At 37.9% G+C, this 21,070-nt stretch overlaps 1 protein-coding gene across 3 annotated transcripts; it reads left to right on the top strand.

Annotated features, from left to right (window-relative positions):
* Positions 1-6,792: 6,792 nt before the first annotated feature.
* htra3a (HtrA serine peptidase 3a) lies at positions 6,793-20,206 on the top strand. 3 transcript variants are annotated; one of them, XM_073862463.1, is made up of 11 exons: positions 6,793-6,988; positions 7,117-7,506; positions 9,967-10,066; positions 10,369-10,591; positions 11,809-12,003; positions 12,096-12,128; positions 12,216-12,330; positions 13,005-13,061; positions 17,490-17,547; positions 17,624-17,719; positions 17,849-20,206. In XM_073862463.1, the coding sequence occupies exons 2-11, from the start codon at positions 7,155-7,157 to the stop codon at positions 18,015-18,017; spliced, it is 1,398 nt and encodes a 465-aa protein (XP_073718564.1). In that variant the 5' UTR covers positions 6,793-6,988; positions 7,117-7,154; the 3' UTR covers positions 18,018-20,206. The 3 variants fall into 3 exon arrangements, with proteins under 3 accessions (XP_073718564.1, XP_073718562.1, XP_073718563.1); XM_073862461.1 differs by having other exon boundaries at positions 6,793-7,506; XM_073862462.1 differs by lacking the exon at positions 13,005-13,061 and having other exon boundaries at positions 6,798-7,506.
* The last annotated feature ends 864 nt before the right edge of the window (positions 20,207-21,070 follow it).

Below are 21,070 nucleotides of genomic sequence, written 5' to 3'. Positions count from 1 at the left end.
GATGCTGACTTGACAAAGTCGTGTTGACACGTCGATGCTGACTTGACAAAGTCGCGTTGTCACGTCGACGATGACTTGACAAAGTCGCGTTGATGCTGACTTGACAAAGTTGCGTTGACACTCACTTGACAAAGTCGCGTTGATGCTGACTTGACAAAGTCACGTTGACCGATCGATGCTGACTTGACAAAGTCGCGTTGAAACGTCGACGCTGACTTGACAAAGTCGCGTTGAAACGTCGACGCTGACTTGACTAAGTCGCGTTGAAACGTCGACGCTGACTTGACTAAGTCGCGTTGACCAGTCGATGCTGACTTGACAAAGTCGCATTGACGCTGACTTGACAAAGTCGCGTTGACCTGTCGACGCTGACTTGACAAAGTCACGTTGTCACGTCGACGATGACTTGACAAAATCCCGTTGACCTATCGATGCTGACTTGACAAAGTCGCGTTGACCAGTCGAGGCTGACTTGACAAAGTCGCGTTGAAACGTTGACGCTGACTTGACTAAGTCGCGTTGAAACGTCGACGCTGACTTGACTAAGTCGCGTTGAAACGTCGACGCTGACTTGACTTAGTCGCGTTGACCAGTCGACGCTGACTTGACAAAGTCGCATTGACGCTGACTTGACAAAGTCGCGTTGACCCGTCGACGCTGACTTGACAAAGTCGCGTTGACCAGTCGAGGCTGACTTGACAAAGTCGCGTTGACCAGTCGACGCTGACTTGACAAAGTCGCGTTGATCGATCAATGCTGACTTGACAAAGTCACGTTGACACGTTGACGCTTACTTGACAAAGTCGCGTTGACACTGACTTGACAAAGTCACGTTGATGCTGACTTGACAAAGTCGTGTTGACACGTCGATGCTGACTTGACAAAGTCGCGTTGACACGTCGACGCTGACTTGACAAAGTCGCGTTGATGCTGACTTGACAAAATTGCGTTGACACTGACTTGACAAAGTCGCGTTGATGCTGACTTGACAAAGTCGCGTTGACCGATCGATGCTGACTTGACAAAGTCGCGTTGAAACGTCGACGCTGACTTGACAAAGTCGCGTTGAAACGTCGACGCTGACTTGACTAAGTCGCGTTGAAACGTCGACGCTGACTTGACTAAGTCGCGTTGACCAGTCGATGCTGACTTGACAAAGTCGCATTGACGCTGACTTGACAAAGTCGCGTTGACCTGTCGACGCTGACTTGACAAAGTCACGTTGTCACGTCGACGATGACTTGACAAAATCCCGTTGACCTATCGATGCTGACTTGACAAAGTCGCGTTGACCAGTCGAGGCTGACTTGACAAAGTCGCGTTGACCAGTCGACGCTGACTTGACAAAGTCGCGTTGATCGATCAATGCTGACTTGACAAAGTCACGTTGACACGTTGACACTGACTTGACAAAGTCACGTTGATGCTGACTTGACAAAGTCGTGTTGACACGTCGCTGCTGACTTGACAAAGTCGCGTTGTCACGTCGACGATGACTTGACAAAGTCGCGTTGATGCTGACTTGACAAAGTCGCGTTGAAACGTCGACGCTGACTTGACTAAGTCGCGTTGAAACGTCGACGCTGACTTGACAAAGTCGCGTTGAAACGTCGACGCTGACTTGACAAAGTCGCATTGACGCTGACTTGACAAAGTCGCGTTGACCGATCGATGCTGACTTAAAAAAATTGCGTTGACCCGTCGACGCTGACTTGACAAAGTCGCATTGACACATCGACGATGACTTGACAAAGTTGCGTTGACCGATCGATGCTGACTTGACAAAGTCGCGTTGACTTATCGATGCTGACTTGACAAAGTCGTGTTGACCCGTCGACGCTGACTTTACAAAGTCGCGTTGATGCTGACTTGACAAAGTCGCGTTGACCCGTCGACGCTGACTTGACAAAGTCGCGTTGTCACGTCGACGATGACTTGACAAAGTAGCGTTGACCGATCGATGCTGACTTGACAAAGTCGCGTTGACACGTCGACGCTGACTTGACAAAGTTGTGGTGACACTGACTTGACAAAGTCGCGTTGATGCTGACTTTACAAAGTCGCGTTGACCTGTCGACGCTGACTTGACAAAGTCACGTTGTCACGTCGACGATGACTTGACAAAATCCCGTTGACCTATCGATGCTGACTTGACAAAGTCGCGTTGACATTTCGACGCTGACTTGACAAAGTCGCGTTGATGCTGACTTGACAAGGTTGCGTTGACACTGACTTGACAAAGTCGCGTTCATGCTGACTTGACAAAGTCGCGTTGACCCGTCGACGCTGACTTGACAAAGTCGCGTTCACACGTCGATGCTGACTTGACAAAGTCGCGTTGACCAGTCGAGGCTGACTTAACAAAGTCGCGTTGACCGGTCGACGCTGACTTGACAAAGTCGCGTTGACCGATCGATGCTGACTTGACAAGGTCACGTCGACGTGTTGACGCTGACTTGACAAGTCGCGTTGACACTGACTTGACAAAGTCGCGTTGATGCTGACTTGACAAAGTCGCGTTGACCGATCGATGTTGACTTGACAAAGTCGCGTTGTCACGTCGACGATGACTTGACCAAGTCGCATTGACACTGACTTGTCAAAGTCGCATTGACCCGCTGACGCTGACTTGACAAAGTCGCGTTGACACGTCGACGATGACTTGACAAAGTCGCATTGACGCTGACTTGACAAAGTCGCGTTGACCCGTTGACGCTGACTTGACAAAGGCACGTCGACGATGACTTGACAAAGTCGCATTGACGCTGACTTGACAAAGTCGCGTTGACCCGTTGACGCTGACTTGACAAAGGCACGTTGATGCTGACTTGACAAAATCGCGTTGACCTATCGATGCTGACTTGACAAAGTCGCGTTGACATTTCGACGCTGACTTGACAAAGTCGCGTTGACACCTTGACACTGAGTTGTCAAAGTCGCTTTGACCTGTTGACGCTGACTTGACAACGTCGCATTGAAGCTGACTTGACAAAGTCGCGTTGACACGTTGACGCTGACTCGACAAAGTTGCGTTGACGCTGACTTGACACGTTGTGTGGTTCTATATAGTACCAAATAAGGGGGACAATAATATGGTATCCTCATAGAACATATGTGTATCCATGCTTAAAATACATTGGCCCTCATTTATCATTCTTGCATAGAAACGGGTGTATATGTTGGCATAAGATTATGCTTACACTTCTCTCACCGCCTGATTTATGAAACTGTGCGTACCGTTGATATTCAGGTGTATGCAATATCTGCCCTTCATAAATGCCGCGGCTGAAAACGATCGTCATTAGAATAACACGCCCATATAAATTCAAGTCTCCACCTCCCCCACGCCCTCATTTTACGACATTGACACATGGAAGACGGCAAAGAAGACAAACCGGGGAAGTGGAAAGAAACAAAATTGTTTTATTTGGGAGTTTAAAGAGCGGGATTAAAGACACATTAATAATTGCATGACATTTTGTAATATTTGTATTATTATTTTTATTATTAATGACGCTTAATTGATATTTAGAATAATTATTATTTATTATTATTATTATTATTATTATTATTTACTGTTGCCTACATCTAAATTATATGTCTGCTTAATGGTTAGGTTAAGTTTTTTTTTAAATAATATTTTAAAATGATGTAGTAACTTTTATAGCGTGTTTTTCTGTATTTACATACAGTTGTTTGTTAGCTAAGATCCAGTTTCATACGGAGCTCCGGATATAATTCAAATTAACAATTTGTTTCCACGACATCCACATGTTTTACTAGGCTAATTCCTAATTTGAAGTAATAATAATTGTAAAAGTAATGAAATATTATAATAATTAATCCCAAGGAACAAACTGTTGAATATTGGGAACGAATTTTATATTTATGGCCATACTTTAGACTAAATAAGAAAAAGAAGTGTCCATAATGTAGCATAAAAGATAATTCGTGGCCATGATTTTGTCCGCATGTCATGATCGGATTTATGGCTCCATTCAACACAAACATTTTACTTTACCTCATATGTATTTATTTATCATCGAATGGTACGTAACTAGCTTACCTTTTGATGCATTATTACCATGTTTTCGTAGCACATCCTTGTGCTTTCTTGCAATGTGCCGCTTCAGATTCCAGGATGAATATTTGCTAACTTTTACAGTTTCTCCGCACTTCCTTTTAATGTTTTCTTCCTGTCCAATCTTAACTTTGATTTTTACTTTACATTTATGTATAAGGCTTGAATTCCACAACTTATTGCTAGACGTTTTTACAGATTCTCGAACTAGCAAATTATCAAAGGGCGTTCTGGGTTCAACGAGCGGTGCGAGCGGACTTTTTAGAAAGGCGCTTTGATGGTAATATTACCGCACCACTCAAGGCTCCGCTCCGCTCCGCTCACATGCTTTGCCCTGAAACGTCAGGTAAAAGCGCCCAGGCTCTCAACTGAAGGAATACATATGCATACAAATCAAATGCTTTGGTAAAGTCTCTCAAATTAAACATTAAAGCCCATGTTGCATAAAAATAAACACTGAAGTTTGTAATTATTATGTTGTTTTTTTACAGTGGGTCATAATATATCATATATTTTAGTTTGTCAGTGCGTTTTGTGGTGTTAGGAAGTGTTTGCGCATTTCTGCACTAACTCAAAATGTGCGTACACCACCTCCTGAGCAGGCGTAGGATTTGAGCGTACCGTACGCCAACGTCCATATTGATAAATCTCAAAGTCACCGTGGTTTTGGGTGTACGCCAGGTGTACGCTGGAATTTTGGTGTGCGCACTTTTGATGAGTGAGGGCCATTATGTACATTTAAACTCTTAAAAACAATTGGTTGATTGTCACTTTTATACAAAGAACAAAAAAATCACAGATATTATCCAACACTTTTTAATTAAAAAGGCATTATTTTTTATTGTGACACTTAATTCTGATAATGTTTTTTATAATGTTCACCTAGTGCCTTTGAATTTATCAAATATACATTTTATTTCACCTTGAAAACATTTCTTTTTTATCAAAATGACAAAGAATATAAGATGTCTTTACTGGTCCTGGAAAACAACGTAGTAATAAACAATTTCTTAAAAGTCTATTAAAAAAAATGTATCAGAAAAATTTACATTTTCTATCATGAGATGGAGTTTGGGAATTATTGTTGTATTTTTATTTGTCCCTTAACTAAATTAATCATTTGTAATGGTATGTTCTTGATAATTCTATTGTATATTTTAGGGGGGCAATTTATATTGTATCTACCACAAAAATCATCATAATTTAATATATTCCATAAGTTGTCCATAACATGAGTTTGTGACCAAATGCCTTTCTTCTATTCACCAAAATACACCTGCTATACCAAATTGACATGCTTTGTGGGCTAAAATTATGTTTGAAAATTAATTTCCTGTATAATAGTACTTGTTGATGAAAAGTAGAATGTTTTACTTTTAAAATTACAACTATAAAGATTATAAACATTTGAACTACAAGAATTCCCCCCAGGCACAAGGATACAGTTTCTACCGGAGCACAAGTAGAGTCCCAAGTATTTTAAGAGTTTGACTTCTTTCATTGCTTACTTTAAGTGTTCTGTTAAATTGTAGTCAATACATGCATTAGCGATTTTGAAATGTTGTTGACTATTTTAGTGTTGAAAGTGTAATAAAATGACAAATAAATTAGTTTGATTTACTGAACCTTTTTTAATAGATTTTTCATATCGCAGCTCCTTTTATGTTTTGTAATCTTAGATGAATGAACAGTTGAATATTCATGCTGAAAACTGAGACCAAACTGAAATTGTTGTTTTTATTGGTTATCAATTTTAATCAAATATATTATTTAATATTTAAGTTAAATTACAATTAAGCATTTAAAGTATAATTATTACATAATAAGGGACCAGTCCAGTACCTATTAAAACCCATATGGGCTCTGGTATATAACATGTGGACTTCATTCAGTCAGATTCTATGGCCCGTCCCAAATGGTGCACTTCATGTGTACTTTCGGTCTCGTGGCTTTAAATTGCGCGTGTTTGCTTAGTCTACGAGTCCGTAGGGTGTCCCATCTATCATTTTTACACTCAGAAGTTTGCTCATTAGCGCTCCCTTTGCATTTGTTTGTTTGTCAACAAATTGTAAAACACACATTATTTGCATATGAAAGAATATTTATTATTTTCCAGACAGTAGTGCATTTTTAGTGATAAAACATTGTTTACTTGAATAAAATGCTTTTTCATCCTATTTCATCCAGAATTTATAATATTGTGCATATTAAACAGATTAAAAGACAAGTAACAGATTGATGGACGCTTGTGTAATTTAGAGGTTGCATGCAAAATCCATTTGGCTCGAGAAACCAAGGGGGCACGTACCCCCTCAGTTTGAATGGGCATGACACCTCTGGTGCCTTTCTTTCAGTGCACATTCTCTGGGTTTGAACTGTTGTTAAGGATTTTTACTTTTACAGTAAATAATGTGTAGCACCTGAAACAACAGAAATCACAACAAAAAGTAGAGGTTTTGAAAATTTAAATTAAGGCTACTTAATGCGGTTCATGGGTATAAAATCTTTACATTCATCACAACAGTGTTTAAATTAAACACAAAAACCTTTAGTTCAGTTTTAAAAATGACAAATTAAACCACAAGGCTGTGCTGGTGCCATTCCACACTGCTCAAGCTAAATCTCATATGACTGCTATCAATTTATTATCTACTGTGATCTTTGCTGTATTTGTTGTGTAATAACGATGCCTTCGAGAGTGCCCACAGAAAGCAGTGGAGGGAGCTGAAGCATGCGAGCGTGTGAGTGAAAGGAAGCAGTGAGTTTTCACATTTTTGACATCACAAGGATCGCAAGGAAGATAATGTCATAAGACATAAGTTTAATGCATGCTTTTGTCTGTTTTTCAGTTTTTACTGTTGGTTTCGATGATCAGCTATCCTTTAGGTGATGCTATCCAAGGATAAGGTACGAGGCGTATTTTGGACTGTTCAATGTATTATTAGCAACAAATGAAGATAGCAAATAATTAAAATTTGAAACAAAGTGCATCTAAATATCAGTCGGAATGCAGTTTATTCTGTTTGCTGCAATAGTGCTGTTTGCACGCGACCTCGCCGCAGCCGAGCCGAAGATGAAATGCCCGTCCAAATGTGATGTGAGTAAATGTCCGAGCCCAAGCTGCCCGAGCGGGTACGTGCCGGATGATTGCAACTGTTGCCTTGTGTGCAGTCTGAATGAGGGCGCACTGTGCGGTCGTAAGGATGACCCTCCGTGCGGCGATGGCCTTGAATGTAAATATCCAGCTGGCAGGCGTCTTACCAAAGGTACCTGCGAGTGTAAGACAGCCTATAGAGTGTGCGGCAGCGATGGGAAGACCTACAATAATGTATGTAAAATGAGAACAGCCGCGCGTAAAGCGCAACAGAAGGGACTCTCCATAATAACCCTAAGGCACAAGGGTTCATGTACATCATTACGTTCAGGTCAGTCATTGATCAATCAAAACTTTTATTTCTCTTGATTTTTGAAAGTTCTGTTAAATGCTTTATTTTTTCTGGCAACGAAAAGCCCAATATAATGGTAACTGACATCTATTAACACTGTGGAACTTGTTTAACAAAACAAATAAGTAATAAATGTAATACCTTTATCAGTCCATTTATTCATATAATCAATACACTAATTGGCTTTTGACCGCATTTTCTGTCAAACACAAGTTACTGTAGCACTTTAAAGTTTAGTAGCCACCAACGGCACTAATACTGTGTACAACAAATAACCATTTACTTCTGCATGATGCTGCATCCTGATAGTTTTCATTGTTAAGCTGCTGTTGTGTGCCTAAAAAGATGCATTTGGATATTCTGTTTGGGGGGCTTTAAAGACCATCTTAACCTTATTTTTAACGTCCCTTCTATAGCCGTTCTTCACACATTGATGTTCAGTTGAGTCAGTCGGCTGACTGCTCTCCACTGGGTTTGTTTTCCTGTAACTTTTGCGTCATTTAGGCTTCTGGGAATGTCTAACAATATCTCTAATTGCTTTTTTAGGATATTAGATGGACATCTTTTATATAATTACAGCCTTTTAATTTCAGCTGGATTCAGTTTTTTTCAGATTTTTTAAAACATTTGAGTAATGTAGTAAACTTGTCCTACAATGCTGCAACATTAGGGTGACTTTTTAATATTCAGTAAGATTTAGACAAATCCCTCTTCCACAATTCTTTGAGTGTGGCCCGTGGCAATTTCCCTTCAGCCAGAAGGAATAAACTTCATAATCTGAGAACTTTACAAACCCATTTAAAGGAATTGTTCACCCCAAAATAAAATTCTGTCATCATCATTTACTCTTTATTCTGTAACCAAACAGATTAGAAGCCCTTATTGATTTAATACAATACGATGAAACTTAATGGCGCTTCTAATACTTGAAATTCTAAACATGCATGTTTATAGATTCTGTTCAAAACTTTTGAATAAAGGAAAGAATCAGAATCCAGGGCTGCTGTATCTTGAGTCAAGCCCACAAAATATTAGGAAAGTATTATATGTGCAGACGAGCAGTGATCCAAATAATTACAATAGTCTAAATTACCACCACACACCACTGATATTTAAGATGGTTTCTAAAATTAATCAATTCAATTCAATTTTATTTAAATAGCACTTTTGACAATTGTTTAATTGCACCATAGCAGCGTTACATTAACAAAAACAAGAGGAAACGCAGAAAAACCAGAGGACAACAAAGTAGCAGAGTATAGCAGCTCTATAAAATATAAAAGTTCTATGTTAAGCAAATGTCAGCTGACTCCCTAGGGGTTGAAAAAACTCTGTGGAAAAAGAAGTCCTAGGTAGAAAAAAACCCTAAAGAGAGAGAAAGACAGACATGGCTGATCCTATAGAAATTTACTATATATTAAATACTATATTATGAAATTTCATCGGAATTAATGGGGGGGAGTTAATGATATTTCATGCATTCTGACTTATTAACACAGTTTAAGAGTTGTAACCCTCATGCTAGGAGTATTTCTGGGCCAAACTCACGCCTCCTTTTTCCTACAAGTTTCGGAAATTTTTCAAATGGGGGTATCCTTTACGACTGATTGACCCCATATTCCTTTTATGGGCCTTTACCCTCGGAAAAGCACGCCTGCCCTGTAGTGAGAGCGAGAACGCGCATTAGCATTGCTCTGTCGAGTGGAAGTCACTGGTATCACTGCACAGCATGCAACAACTTTGATTTGATTAACACACCTGAAAAATCAAATCAAAGTCTTTAGGATTACTTGGAAATTAAATGCGAAACCGAGGGGCAACCTTCCGATCTCTCTGATGAAGCCGATACGGAAGTGACTTAAACTGCAATTCATCGACTGGCCACTTGAGACTGGCTCCGAAAGGGAGTCAATTCCCATAGACCTCAATTTTAAAATGTCCAACTTTACAGTAGAAAATAATGTGTTTACAGCCTGCTACAAAAAGTGTTTTTGGTCCGTACACTGTGAGGAGTTGAATTGTTTTATAACTCATCCATTTAAATTATATTAAGCCTTAAAGTTCTGCATAATTATGGGCGTGGCCACTTCAGTGACGGTTAAACAGCCACTGCTATCACTAGAATCGAGCTAGGCGGGCGTGGTTTCAGGAACCAGCCACCTCAGCTCAACCCACGTCCCGCCTTTTTACCCATTTTCGGATATCCGCGAGTGATGCGTGATGACGCGCGGCCAAGATGGCGACGGCAGGCACGGACACAACGTCCATCTTTTTTACAGTCTATGGTCGGAAATGAACTCTGGCCCTCCAGGACACAGGGTTCCCCACCTCTGCTGTAGGGTTATTTACCTCTGAATATCTTTAAATATGACAGAATTGCACATACAGTGACTGCTTGTGTAACTTTTGTCTTTGTTGCAATATTGTTTGCTTGTATAGGCCCTGCACTTCTGAAAAGTCCACGGTACAAGTATAATTTCATAGCAGATGTGGTGGAGAAGATTGCACCTGCTGTGGTCCATATTGACCTTTCCCTCAAGTAACTACAATTTAACTTTTATTTATTGCTGAAACACAATGTGGGTCAATGTAAGAACACTTTATTTAACATATTGCGTTTCTTTAAACATAGGCACTTTAATTTTTACTCTCCTACCGCTTTCTTTATTTTGACATTACTGTAACCATGTTCAACAGTCAACATGCATTAGAAGGAAACTTAAATTCATTATCATTTTCATCACAGTGCTATTTCCAGCAAAAATGATGCTTAGCAATTTATAGCATTTTATCATTTCGAAAAATGATTACTAGCGTAGCATGTTATTTGCTTGTGTCCAGTCATCCGCTGTTTGGGCGTAATGTCCCGTTGTCAAGCGGTTCTGGATTCATAATGACGCAGTCTGGCCTGATTGTGACCAATGCTCACGTGGTAACCAGCAGAGCAACAGTAACAGGCCGCCAGCAACTACAAGTGCAGTTACACGATGGCCAAACATATGATGCCTCCATCCGAGACATCGACAAAAAGTCTGACATCGCAACCATCAAAATTAACCCAAAGGTGAGAATCATTTTACATTTCTAGTAATTTCTTTAGTTTAAAAGACATCTGCGGCAGCACAGTGACTAGCACCGTTGCCTCACAGCGATAAGGTCACGAGCCCTGGCTAGGTCTGGAGGCCTTTTTGTTTAGAGTTTGCATGTTCTCCCTGTGTCAGCGTGGGTTTATTTCTGGTACTCCGGGTTCCTCCCAAATTCCAAAAACATGCAACTTTTAGGTAAAGTGGACATGTCAATTTTTTCTTCCTGAAACATGTGTAGATTCAATTGTTTGTTTAAGACAATTTAAGTGCATACTGTTCTGTCTGTTTTGGTTATTTTTAGCTTGTGATGTTGGGTTTTTGATTTCGTTTTTTAATTAAGAAAATAAACTATATACCCTGTTAGTGTTTAAGAGTTGAGACCTTTGGGAATAAACATTTGAAAATGTTCCCACGTCAGAGAGTCTGGAGGGCTTTTAGGTTTTTTTTTTTTTTGGGGGGGGGACTGTTTATAGCATGATGTCATCTAGTTAACTGCAACCAATGCTTTATTGATAGTAATTAACCTCATTCACAATAAATTAAGATTAGTTTTCCCAATCTGACTGTCAGACTGTATATGGCAGTGTAGTCAGTTTTTATCTCAAATAAATCAAACTAATCTGACTATAAACACTTAAAGGGACACTTCACCCATTTGCATTAAGCTTTGCATAGTTAAAACCCCAGTCATGTTTTTGAATGGTTGTGCATCATTTCCTCAGTTGCCGCTGAGACAGGAGAAATACAGATTTCAGTGTTGCTTTTCCTTCTTTCAATGATGTAACAATCATCATTTTGCATTATTGAAAGCAGGAAGTCCAGTAACTTTGTCGAGGGGGTGAGACTACAAACACCCCTTTTCTCTGTCAAATAGCCACCAAATTCTAAATGTATGTTACATTTCGACTACAAATATGACGCACTTTCAATAAAGTTTAAAGGACAAGTTCGGTATTTTACACTTAAAGCCCTGTTTTCAGATTGTTTATGATGAAATAGAACGGTTTTGACTGAAATTTGAATATCATAGTTTCTACGGGTGAAATGCTCCTTTAAACGCATTTTAATAAACGCATTTGGTTTATTATATGCATGTGGATTCAAATGAGTATGGAAATTATGGCATGCGATGTCTAGACTTGCTATTCGTCTGAACAAAATCTTTCTTTTACTTTTTTGTTTATGTCTTCTTCAGAGAAAATTGCCAATATTATTGCTGGGTCGTTCTGCTGACCTGAGGCCCGGTGAGTTTGTGGTTGCCATTGGCAGTCCTTTTGCTCTCCAGAACACAGTCACGACAGGCATCATCAGCACAACACAGAGAGACGGAAAAGAGCTGGGCATCCATGACTCTGACATGGACTACATTCAGACTGACACCATCATCAATGTGAGACTAAAGATGTTGTTAAGCATGACGACTAGGGTTTGATCGAACTTTGAATATTTGACTTTGTCTTTCACTTTTTTTCCAATGGGAAGTACGGGAATTCAGGAGGCCCACTTGTAAATTTGGTAAGTGTGAATTGGTTTCGTTTCACATTAATTGTTAGGACATTGCATTGTTACCTTTAAATATTTATATATTTTTTGTCATGTTAGGATGGTGAGGTGATCGGCATAAACACACTAAAAGTGACCGCAGGGATCTCTTTTGCCATTCCATCAGACCGAATCAATAAATTTCTTAATGACTCTAATGAGAAACAGCAGAAAGGTAAGCATCATGCTAGGAGGTACTGTATGTAATTATCACAATAAGCACTTTTACATTAGCAAAAACATGGGTTACCCAAAGTAGCCCAAATTTCTGTTTACATTTACATAGTTTAATAGCTCAGAAAGATTTATTGAGTTATTCAAGAAAGTTTAAAGGAACAGTAAGAAATTTATACCAATTAATCATAAAATGGCCCTGATATGTCACTAGACATTAAGAAATCATTTTCATTTTAAATACATATATAACTGACAACAGTGGTCCGGCCAGGATATTGTTATTTAAAAAGTGGAGTTGCAGCCCTCAACTGATGTTTATGTTGTCATGTTGTGTATTGGCCACAAGTTTTGTGATTGCAGTACCAGTTTTGGCCACAATCCTACATAGGCTACTGTTCCTTTAAGCAAAAGTCTTAATTCGGTATCCATTTAATCTGAGACCAAAGTTGAGATATCCCTTGTGACTTTTCTTCAGAACGAAATTGTCTTTTTTTATTGAATTAATTATAATGATTGATCTGTCATGAAGAACTGGGTCTAAAAGTTCCAACATTTACACAAAGTTCTGCCAATTGAAACAAAGTTGCCTTGCTACAGGACATGCCACATCCTTCCAACTGTATTTATGATATGTATGAAACAGCTCTGTGGTGTCCTTTACTTTGATTTCAGTTATTCACAGGGTAGTCAGGACAAAAATGCAGTCTGACCCTGTCAAGACTGCCTCAGGTGAGGCATCTAAGTTCATACTTGATATGCAGCTGATTTAACCCTTCTAACAGAAGCGGACGCAATAGTGAAACCTTTAAAATTACACCCTTTTTAAGGCACAAAATGAGCTGCTATCTTAAGGGGATCGCACACTGGACGCGCAGCTCAGCGCCGCGCCATTCTAAAAAAATCAAACACATTGTTTTCTATGAGTATACGCACACCGGCACCGCTCAGCTTTGACTCAGGAAGTTGCTCAAATCCCTGTCGCGGCACACAGCGCCACTCACATAGTTTAACATTACATAACATCATATTTGTCCCAAATCATTAACGATTAACATTGGCTGCTAACATATATTTTGCATTTTAAAGTAGATGCTATCTGACGAAGCTCTCGCTATTTGATGTGCACTTCTGGTTTACAATACCTCCGAGTTGTCCTAGACGCGACTCGACGCGGCGCGACGCTGAGCTGCGCGGCCGATGTGCAACCCCCTTTAGGCTTGCTCAGTTAATAGGAAATTTGATATTTTACCTGCTAAATACTAATAGATGATGTGAAATTTATATTAAACATGCAAGTAAGGGATAATGTAGAGGCAGCCGGTAGTTATCGGGAAATAAGCCCCAACAGTGTGATCAGGACCCGACGCAAAGCGGAGGGTCTTGTATCACACTGAAGGGGCTTATTTACTTGATAACTACCGGCTGCCTCTACATTATCCCGCTTATTACGCGGCTACATGCCACATAAGAAAAAAACTGGACATGAATATGAATTTGAAACATTTTATTGGCATATTTGTTTTAAATTAACATTTTTATCCTTCCGCGAAACTTTGCACAGATGCATAAAATGATCGTAATACCTTATTAAGATCCTCTGCTTCATACTTGTCTGTCTCCATTTTTTTCTCTTTTAGCCAGTCTTTGAGAAGTTTTAATGCCCATTCTGTATTTTTTTGAGTGTTGGCTTAGCTGTCATGCTCTATTTTGTCAAGTTCAGTCTCAGTAAGCTCTCTGTGTCTTGTCGTTGTTCGTTCTTCTATCCACTGTTTAAATGTTTTGTTTTTTTCCGTACATGTTAAAATGAATGTCAAACTTTATCCATTCTTAATTGTGGTTGTCCAGTGTTTGTCACAAGATGGCGCCAAACAGTAATCTTTGTTGGCGCGGAGGGATTTAAAACATACAAGTAGTACCGGCTATGCGTTATTACTTTGGTTATTATTTGAAAAGAACGAACCTGCAAATGTCTCAACTGACCAATCAGAATCAAGCATTCCAGAGAGCCGTGTAATAAGCCACAATAACATAATGTATGTCATACCAAAAATTACCTAGAACTAAAGGCTGTTAGTTGTCTTGTAAAAGTAATATGATTACACTATCAGAAAAAAATATGTACCCCAACTTTAACTGGGCAGGGTTCCAGACTAACTTTTTTCACTAGGAGCACACACTGAAAAAAATGATTCATTGAATTTAATAAATTTTTTTAAGGTAAGTGGTTGCAATCAATTTATTTAAGCTACATTTAAACAAAAAAGATTAGTAACGTAAAATAAAATATAAATATTTAGTTTAAATGTAGCTTAAATAAATTGATTGCAACCACTTACCTCAAAAACATTTATTAAATTAGGGGCACACACAGTAAATCCATACCATAAATACTTTAATGATAGATGCAGAAAGTACAATGTGCTGTTTCAAATTCAGTGTCACATCACAAAAAAAGGTCATATTTACTGGTTGCACATGTGCGACTGGATGTAAAATTCAGTGGCACACTCTTAAATTTTGGTGGCAAAATGCCATCATTTGGTGGCAGTTTGGAGCCCTGCTGAGTCTGTACCCTTTTAAAAAGTTTCCATATTTGTACCTCAGAGGTGCATATTGGTACCAAATGTATTAAATATCTATACCTAATGCAGGGGCGGATTTAGTGATTTGGGGGCCCAAGGCAAAACCATGTGTGTCGGGGCCCTAACTATGCACCTTTTACTGTATTTTTCTCTCTCTTTCTCATCGCTATCTCTATCCCTTTTTTCTCGAGGTTACCTAACTTTCAGCCCCAATGAGGATGATATTAATATATACAGTGTGTGTGTGTGTGTGTGTGTGTTTGTGTTTGTGTTTGTGTGTGTGTGTGTGTTTGTGTGTGTGTGTGTGTGTGTGTGTGTGTGTGTGTGTGTGTGTGTGTATATATATACACTGTCACAAATAAAGGTACAAAACTGTACCTTTTCTGTCACTGGGGCTGTACCCTTTCAAAAAGTACAGCTTTGCACCTGAGGATTTCATTTTACTACCTCAGATATACAAAAGAGAGCTTATAAGTACCTCAAAAATACACATTAGTATCTCAAAAGGTACATATTGGTACTAAATGTTTACATCTGTACCTAATGGTCCATACAATTACCTTTTTAAAGAGTGCTGCCCCACTAACCGCTAGCATACATATTTTTGCTTTTTTCTAACAATGTAGGTCCTTAAGGTACAGTTATCTTCTGTTTTGTATTCCTGTACATACATATACATACATACAGTATTGTTTGAATACTATGATTGGATTTTATATTAACCACAGTACTACATGGTAAAAAAGATGTGTACATTTATGTACTTTTTTATTTTACTTTGTGTACTGAATTTCTTTAATATATTTTCATTTAATGCCACATTACATCCACAATATATTTTAAATTAAAATACTTTCTATTCAAATGAACATAATACGATGAAAAGAAACATAATATGGTTTTAAAATAATGCAATCATAGGTGTTAAGAACTCGAGACAAGATAAACAAGGAGTGAAATTTGACTTTATACAGTGGATGGTAAAGCGTCATGTATTGCTTCTGCATTACATTATGTAAATAGTTTTTATATTAATGAACTATACAGATGTCATCTATCAGTTAATGTATACATCTTGTACTTTGACGTTCGCTAGTGAAATACAGCAAAGGCGATGCATGGTATATGAGATTTAAATGAGACTAAAGCGATCATGAATGTGCATATTGGGGAATGAATTACAATCTTTAGTGGCGCTGGGCAGACATTTCAGCGGACTAAAACTTACCTAAAGGCTACTGTACCTGAGATTACACGCTAATATTATATAAACTGTAGAACCTGTATTATTTGCGGAGCATACTCACCGGCACACAATCAGTGTCCGTGCCCGAGAGAGAGCTGTGTCTGATGGAAAAGAGGTTGCTGAGAGCAGCACAGACCGTGGCAGTGTTTGTGTGGAGAAAAGCGGAGACTTTGGCTACATTTTTGTGTGAATCATCTTTTCTGCTCCATTGGTGTAGCTACGTTTTACTGTTAGTTTATTTCCTTGCAGCTTCGCTCTTTTAATGTATCATTCTCTCTCGCTGCTGCCTGCAGCTTTGCTGGCTTTGTTGATTTGAGCTACGCGCCGCGCGCATATGCGCTGGTGCATGGAATGATCCACTCTAAACTATTATGGGGGGCGGATTCGTGCAGATGTAATAATAACGTTCAAATCTTTTATGGGAATATACTGAAAAACACAAAAGATGTTTAAATAGAATTCCCAATTAAACAAAATTATTATAGTCTTCTGGAAATCTTGATGATAACTAGGGGCAAAAAGTGGCAGTTCACCAAGTACACCCCTGCGTTTTGGGGCCCCTTGGTAACGCGGGGCCCAAGGCAATTGCCGACCTTTGCCTAATGGGTAAGTCCGCCCCTGACCTAATGGTATATTAGTACCTTTTAAAAGTTCACTGCCCCAGTGGCGTTTTTTTTACCATTTGTAGGTCTTAAATAGGTTGCTAACCATTTATTAAACATACTGAAACAAACAGCTTTGCATGACTTTGTTCCAATAACCCAAGAAAATTGTTTACTAGTGAAAAAAATGTGACTTGTATCAGTTTGACATTGGAGCTGGGATGGACTTCCATTTCAAGCTAAAACTTTTCCTGGTTTGCTCAAATACAATACAGTATACTGTAGGTCAAGAGGAATAAGTTAAAAGAAATCACAAAATCCAATGTGTACGAATTAATCAAATAAATAAAGAAATGTGACGTTATTAAAACAGGAAGTAGAGGGCTGTAGTCCAAGCCGTTCGCTGTAGGCTTTGAAAGGGGAATTCTGTTAAAGAAAATACTGTATATCGCCTGGCAGTGAACTTTAAGCTTTATCATTTTACAGGTATTATTTATGCTATTATAGCAACATGACACACTAACTAGGGTTTAAAAAATGGGATCAAAAAGAATGTGACCTTTAATATTACTAGAGAGGTTTATTGTAAACTGTGATGTAATCAAATACAAAGGAAAGTCCATCCCTGCATTGCAAAGCAAATGTTTGTGCTAAACACATGTGTATGAGCAAGAATCTTGATCTGAATCTGGATTTGTACAAACACAGCCTATAATTTATCTTCCAGACTTACCAAGTTCCAAAAAAAGATTCATTGGAATCAAAATGATCACTTTAACAGAGAAGTAAGTTTTCTTTATCAATCTTACTTCATTTGCCTTGAAAAACCTCAATGCTTTAAAACATCTTAATTTTCCTCAGCCTAGTCCATGGGTTAAAATGGCACAATCCTGACTTTCCGGATGTACTCACTGGAATTCTCGTTCACGAAGTTGTCCCAGATTCCCCAGCTCAAAAGTATGTATTATAATAATAGCATATTCTTTCCACTCTGGTCTTAGCATACTATTGCAAATGATGTGCCAATTACTCTTTAAATCATCCAGCACTAAACATATCTCTGTTCATTGGTTGGTGTTCACACAGAGGTGGGTTGGAAACAGGTGACATTATAGTGAAGTTAAATGGGCACCCATTGGTCAACACTGGTGAATTACTGGAAGCAATTCAAGGAGACACGCCCCTCCTTCTCGAAGTTCGGCGTGGAAATGATGATCTACTATTCAACATTGAACCTCAAATGTTTATGCAGTGACAGAAATGGGAAATCAGGATTAGTTGAAGACAATATCATGAGAAAAAAGATCTGAAGTAAGAAGATTGATAGTGCTTGAATTTTTACAGCTGGACGTCTGAGCTGTTTCTTTATTTTAGTTGTCTGAATATTATTAATGTAATGCTACTTTATAGTAATTGCTGTAGCATTTCCCTCCTATCACGCCTGAAAAGAAATGAGATAAGAAAAATACATAAGGAAAATTTTTTCTTGATAAAAAAAATTAGCAAATGAAAGCTTTATATCAGTCGGGAAAAATGTTTAACTACTGAATATTTAGAGCACATTAAATATAATATTTTATAAATTATGATATTTGATATATGCTTAAAAGTAATGCGCCAATGTTGTTTGCAACAACCTTTGTGAAGGTATATATTTCTATAGAATTTTCAATAAATCTTTGTAAATCTAAACAAGGATGGAGGAGCAGATGTTTAGCATTTTGAAATGTTCTTCTTTTTAATGACTCAGAAATTTGCAATAACCCTTTATTTGCAGAGGTATGTGGCACGTCCAAAACTCAATCTTCATTTCATCATCACAGTGTTTGGTGGATTTAGCACCATATTGATGCAGACCCGCTGTTTCTTGACCATGATGACTGATGATATAGTACAGTGGTGTTATAAGATCCTCAGTATAAGTACAGAAAACTCCAACTGCCCTTTTATCGATACCAGAACTGTATTGTATTGTCTTTTAGCAGATCCAGACAGATTTTAGCAGATATGCCCTTAAATCGGTTTAGCTTTGCCTGACCGATTTTGTTCCAGTATGCAGCGGATGGTTTAATATTCCAGATCTGGAGAGTAGAAAGTGAAAGTAATGAGGTAATGTCTGTGGAGCAGCTGTTATTTTGTGAGAAAACCTCCCACACCTCCACCAAGTGGGTCATGGTCCAAGAACAAGTTGCAATTTAGCAGTAACTCAAGGTGCTTATTTTTGCTGATCTGGATGTTAAAAACTATAATCTGGGCAGTATAGTGCAGCATTGTCTCCCATAGGTGAACACTCACCCCTTCCGCATTTTTTTAAGTTGCAATAGCAACCAAGCTTTTATCCCTCTGGTTGCCTTTTACTATTTTTTTAAAACCTGAGATGCCCAATTGATTGGTCAATCCTATTTCAAGAATGGAGTACTCATACTATGCAATGAAAATGCAAAAATGTGATCATATGATCTAAATGACGTTTCTTTCAGCAGGTCACATGGTGCCATATATTCTCCAACTAAAAGTGCATGTTTAACCCTCATAAGCCCCTATTTTCCTGTATACGTTAGAGTTCCTGGGGGTAAAAATTACCCCAGAAATTAAAAGAGTCATTACAAAAAATATATACATTTTTAATGATACAAATAATATATATATTTTTTGTTTACTTCCCATCTACACAATAATGCTGTGTTTTGGGAGATATAAAGTACTTTTGTACCTGTTTACTACTCAATTCCTCAACTACATCATTAGCTTGCCTGTAAAATATCAAAATTGTACAAAAATGCACATAAATTATGATCTAAATTTCATTTAAATTGTTTTTAGATATTGATCTAGATGTCATGTGTTGAATTCGGCCATTTGGTGTTTAGAAAAGAACATAAAAGAATTACAGTTTAGGAAATAAATCATTTTGACCAGCAGAGGCCCATAGAGACCCATTCATTTTACTGGATGTGGCCAACTGCTCAACATCAGTACTTTAGTAAAACATTTTGTGAATTTATGTTTATATAAACATTAGAAAGGTCATTAAAAATAAAAAAAATATTTCAAATAGTATAATTTTTTGTAGTTTTTGATGCATTTTGAAATGTCTGATTTTACAAAATGCCACAGAAATTTGACTGAATGTAAGTGTGTGTGTGTGTTTGTGCGTGTTTGTGACTTTGTCTTTATGTGTGTAAGTTTTACTGTGTCTTTGTGTGTGTGAGTATGTGCGTGTGTGTTTGAGCACCTGTGTGAGCATTTTACATCTTTGTTTTGCATCTGTGGCTGTTTTTTGCCAAATTCTTTAAAAAATGCTCTATGTGGCAGTCATACCTTTGTGTGTTTGTGTGTGTGATTTAGCATGTATTTTCTATATTGCATTTGTGCTCTAGTACCAGGCCTACCTTTCTCTGTAAATTTGTTTTGATTTATTCTGGATGCATTGATTTTTTTTTTTTGACAAATAAAAATAAAAAAAATATATTTTTTGCATTTCCCATTAATTTCAATTGGAGTCATTTTACCCCCAAGTGCCTCTTTTGGTAATTTTTTACACATCTTTAGAACGACCGAATCAAGCCCAGTTTTTTTATGAATCTTGACAGATTAGCTGGAAAAGTCACAAAATCTTATTCCACTGAGATGAAGGGAACCACTGGCTTGGGGGTAAGATTGACCCCAAGGGACTTATTAGGGTTAAGTAATTTTCATCCATATGAAAAAATCTGTCTCACCTTCATTGGTATATAAATAAGTTTTTGAAACAAATGTACATTCTAATCAGCAAATGTTTTTTTTTTTTTTTTGGAAAATGACAAAATAAAAATGCATGTTGCCTTGAGGCAAAATTGTACCATAAAATAATAGAATAATATGGCCATATCATGCATATTAGGTTGGAAGGTGTTTTATTTGTAAAGAAAAAAATCAAATTATCTAAATGTATTTGCATTTTTGCATGCATTTGTAAGAATAGTAATTCACATACAGTACTGTGCAAAAGTCTTAGGCCATGCCAGAATTAGATTTGATGTTTTTGCAACATTATAGTGATCATATATAATTGTTTCTCACTCTTTTTAGAATACATCCAGAAAATACAGGAAATGTGTATATAGTATTAAAAACTGTATAAAAATGTAAACTGATGTGTCAACATTTTAGGGTAAACTCCCCTTTTACTTGAGCAATAGCAGGAAACTGCAGGATCTCTTAAAACTAAATAAAATTAAATCCTAATTTCTAAAAAATTTTTTGTTCATATTTCCTGTAATTTTCTGTTTGTATTTTAATAAAATAGATTGAAAAATAAATATGGAT

Source organism: Misgurnus anguillicaudatus, chromosome 3, assembly GCF_027580225.2.
Source record: "Misgurnus anguillicaudatus chromosome 3, ASM2758022v2, whole genome shotgun sequence".
Classification (NCBI taxonomy): Eukaryota; Metazoa; Chordata; class Actinopteri; order Cypriniformes; family Cobitidae; genus Misgurnus; species Misgurnus anguillicaudatus.
Note: the sequence above shows the minus strand (reverse complement) of the source record. Positions and strands in the feature narration are given on the sequence as shown.

Excerpts from the sequence above, each read along its gene's own strand:
- htra3a (XM_073862461.1), top strand. The coding sequence starts at position 7,089 with ATGCAGTTTATTCTGTTTGCTGCAATAGTGCTGTTTGCACGCGACCTC. Across the intron at positions 10,592-11,808 it reads CCATCAAAATTAACCCAAAG|AGAAAATTGCCAATATTATT; the intron begins GTGAGAATCATT and ends TGTCTTCTTCAG. Across the intron at positions 12,004-12,095 it reads AGACTGACACCATCATCAAT|TACGGGAATTCAGGAGGCCC; the intron begins GTGAGACTAAAG and ends TCCAATGGGAAG.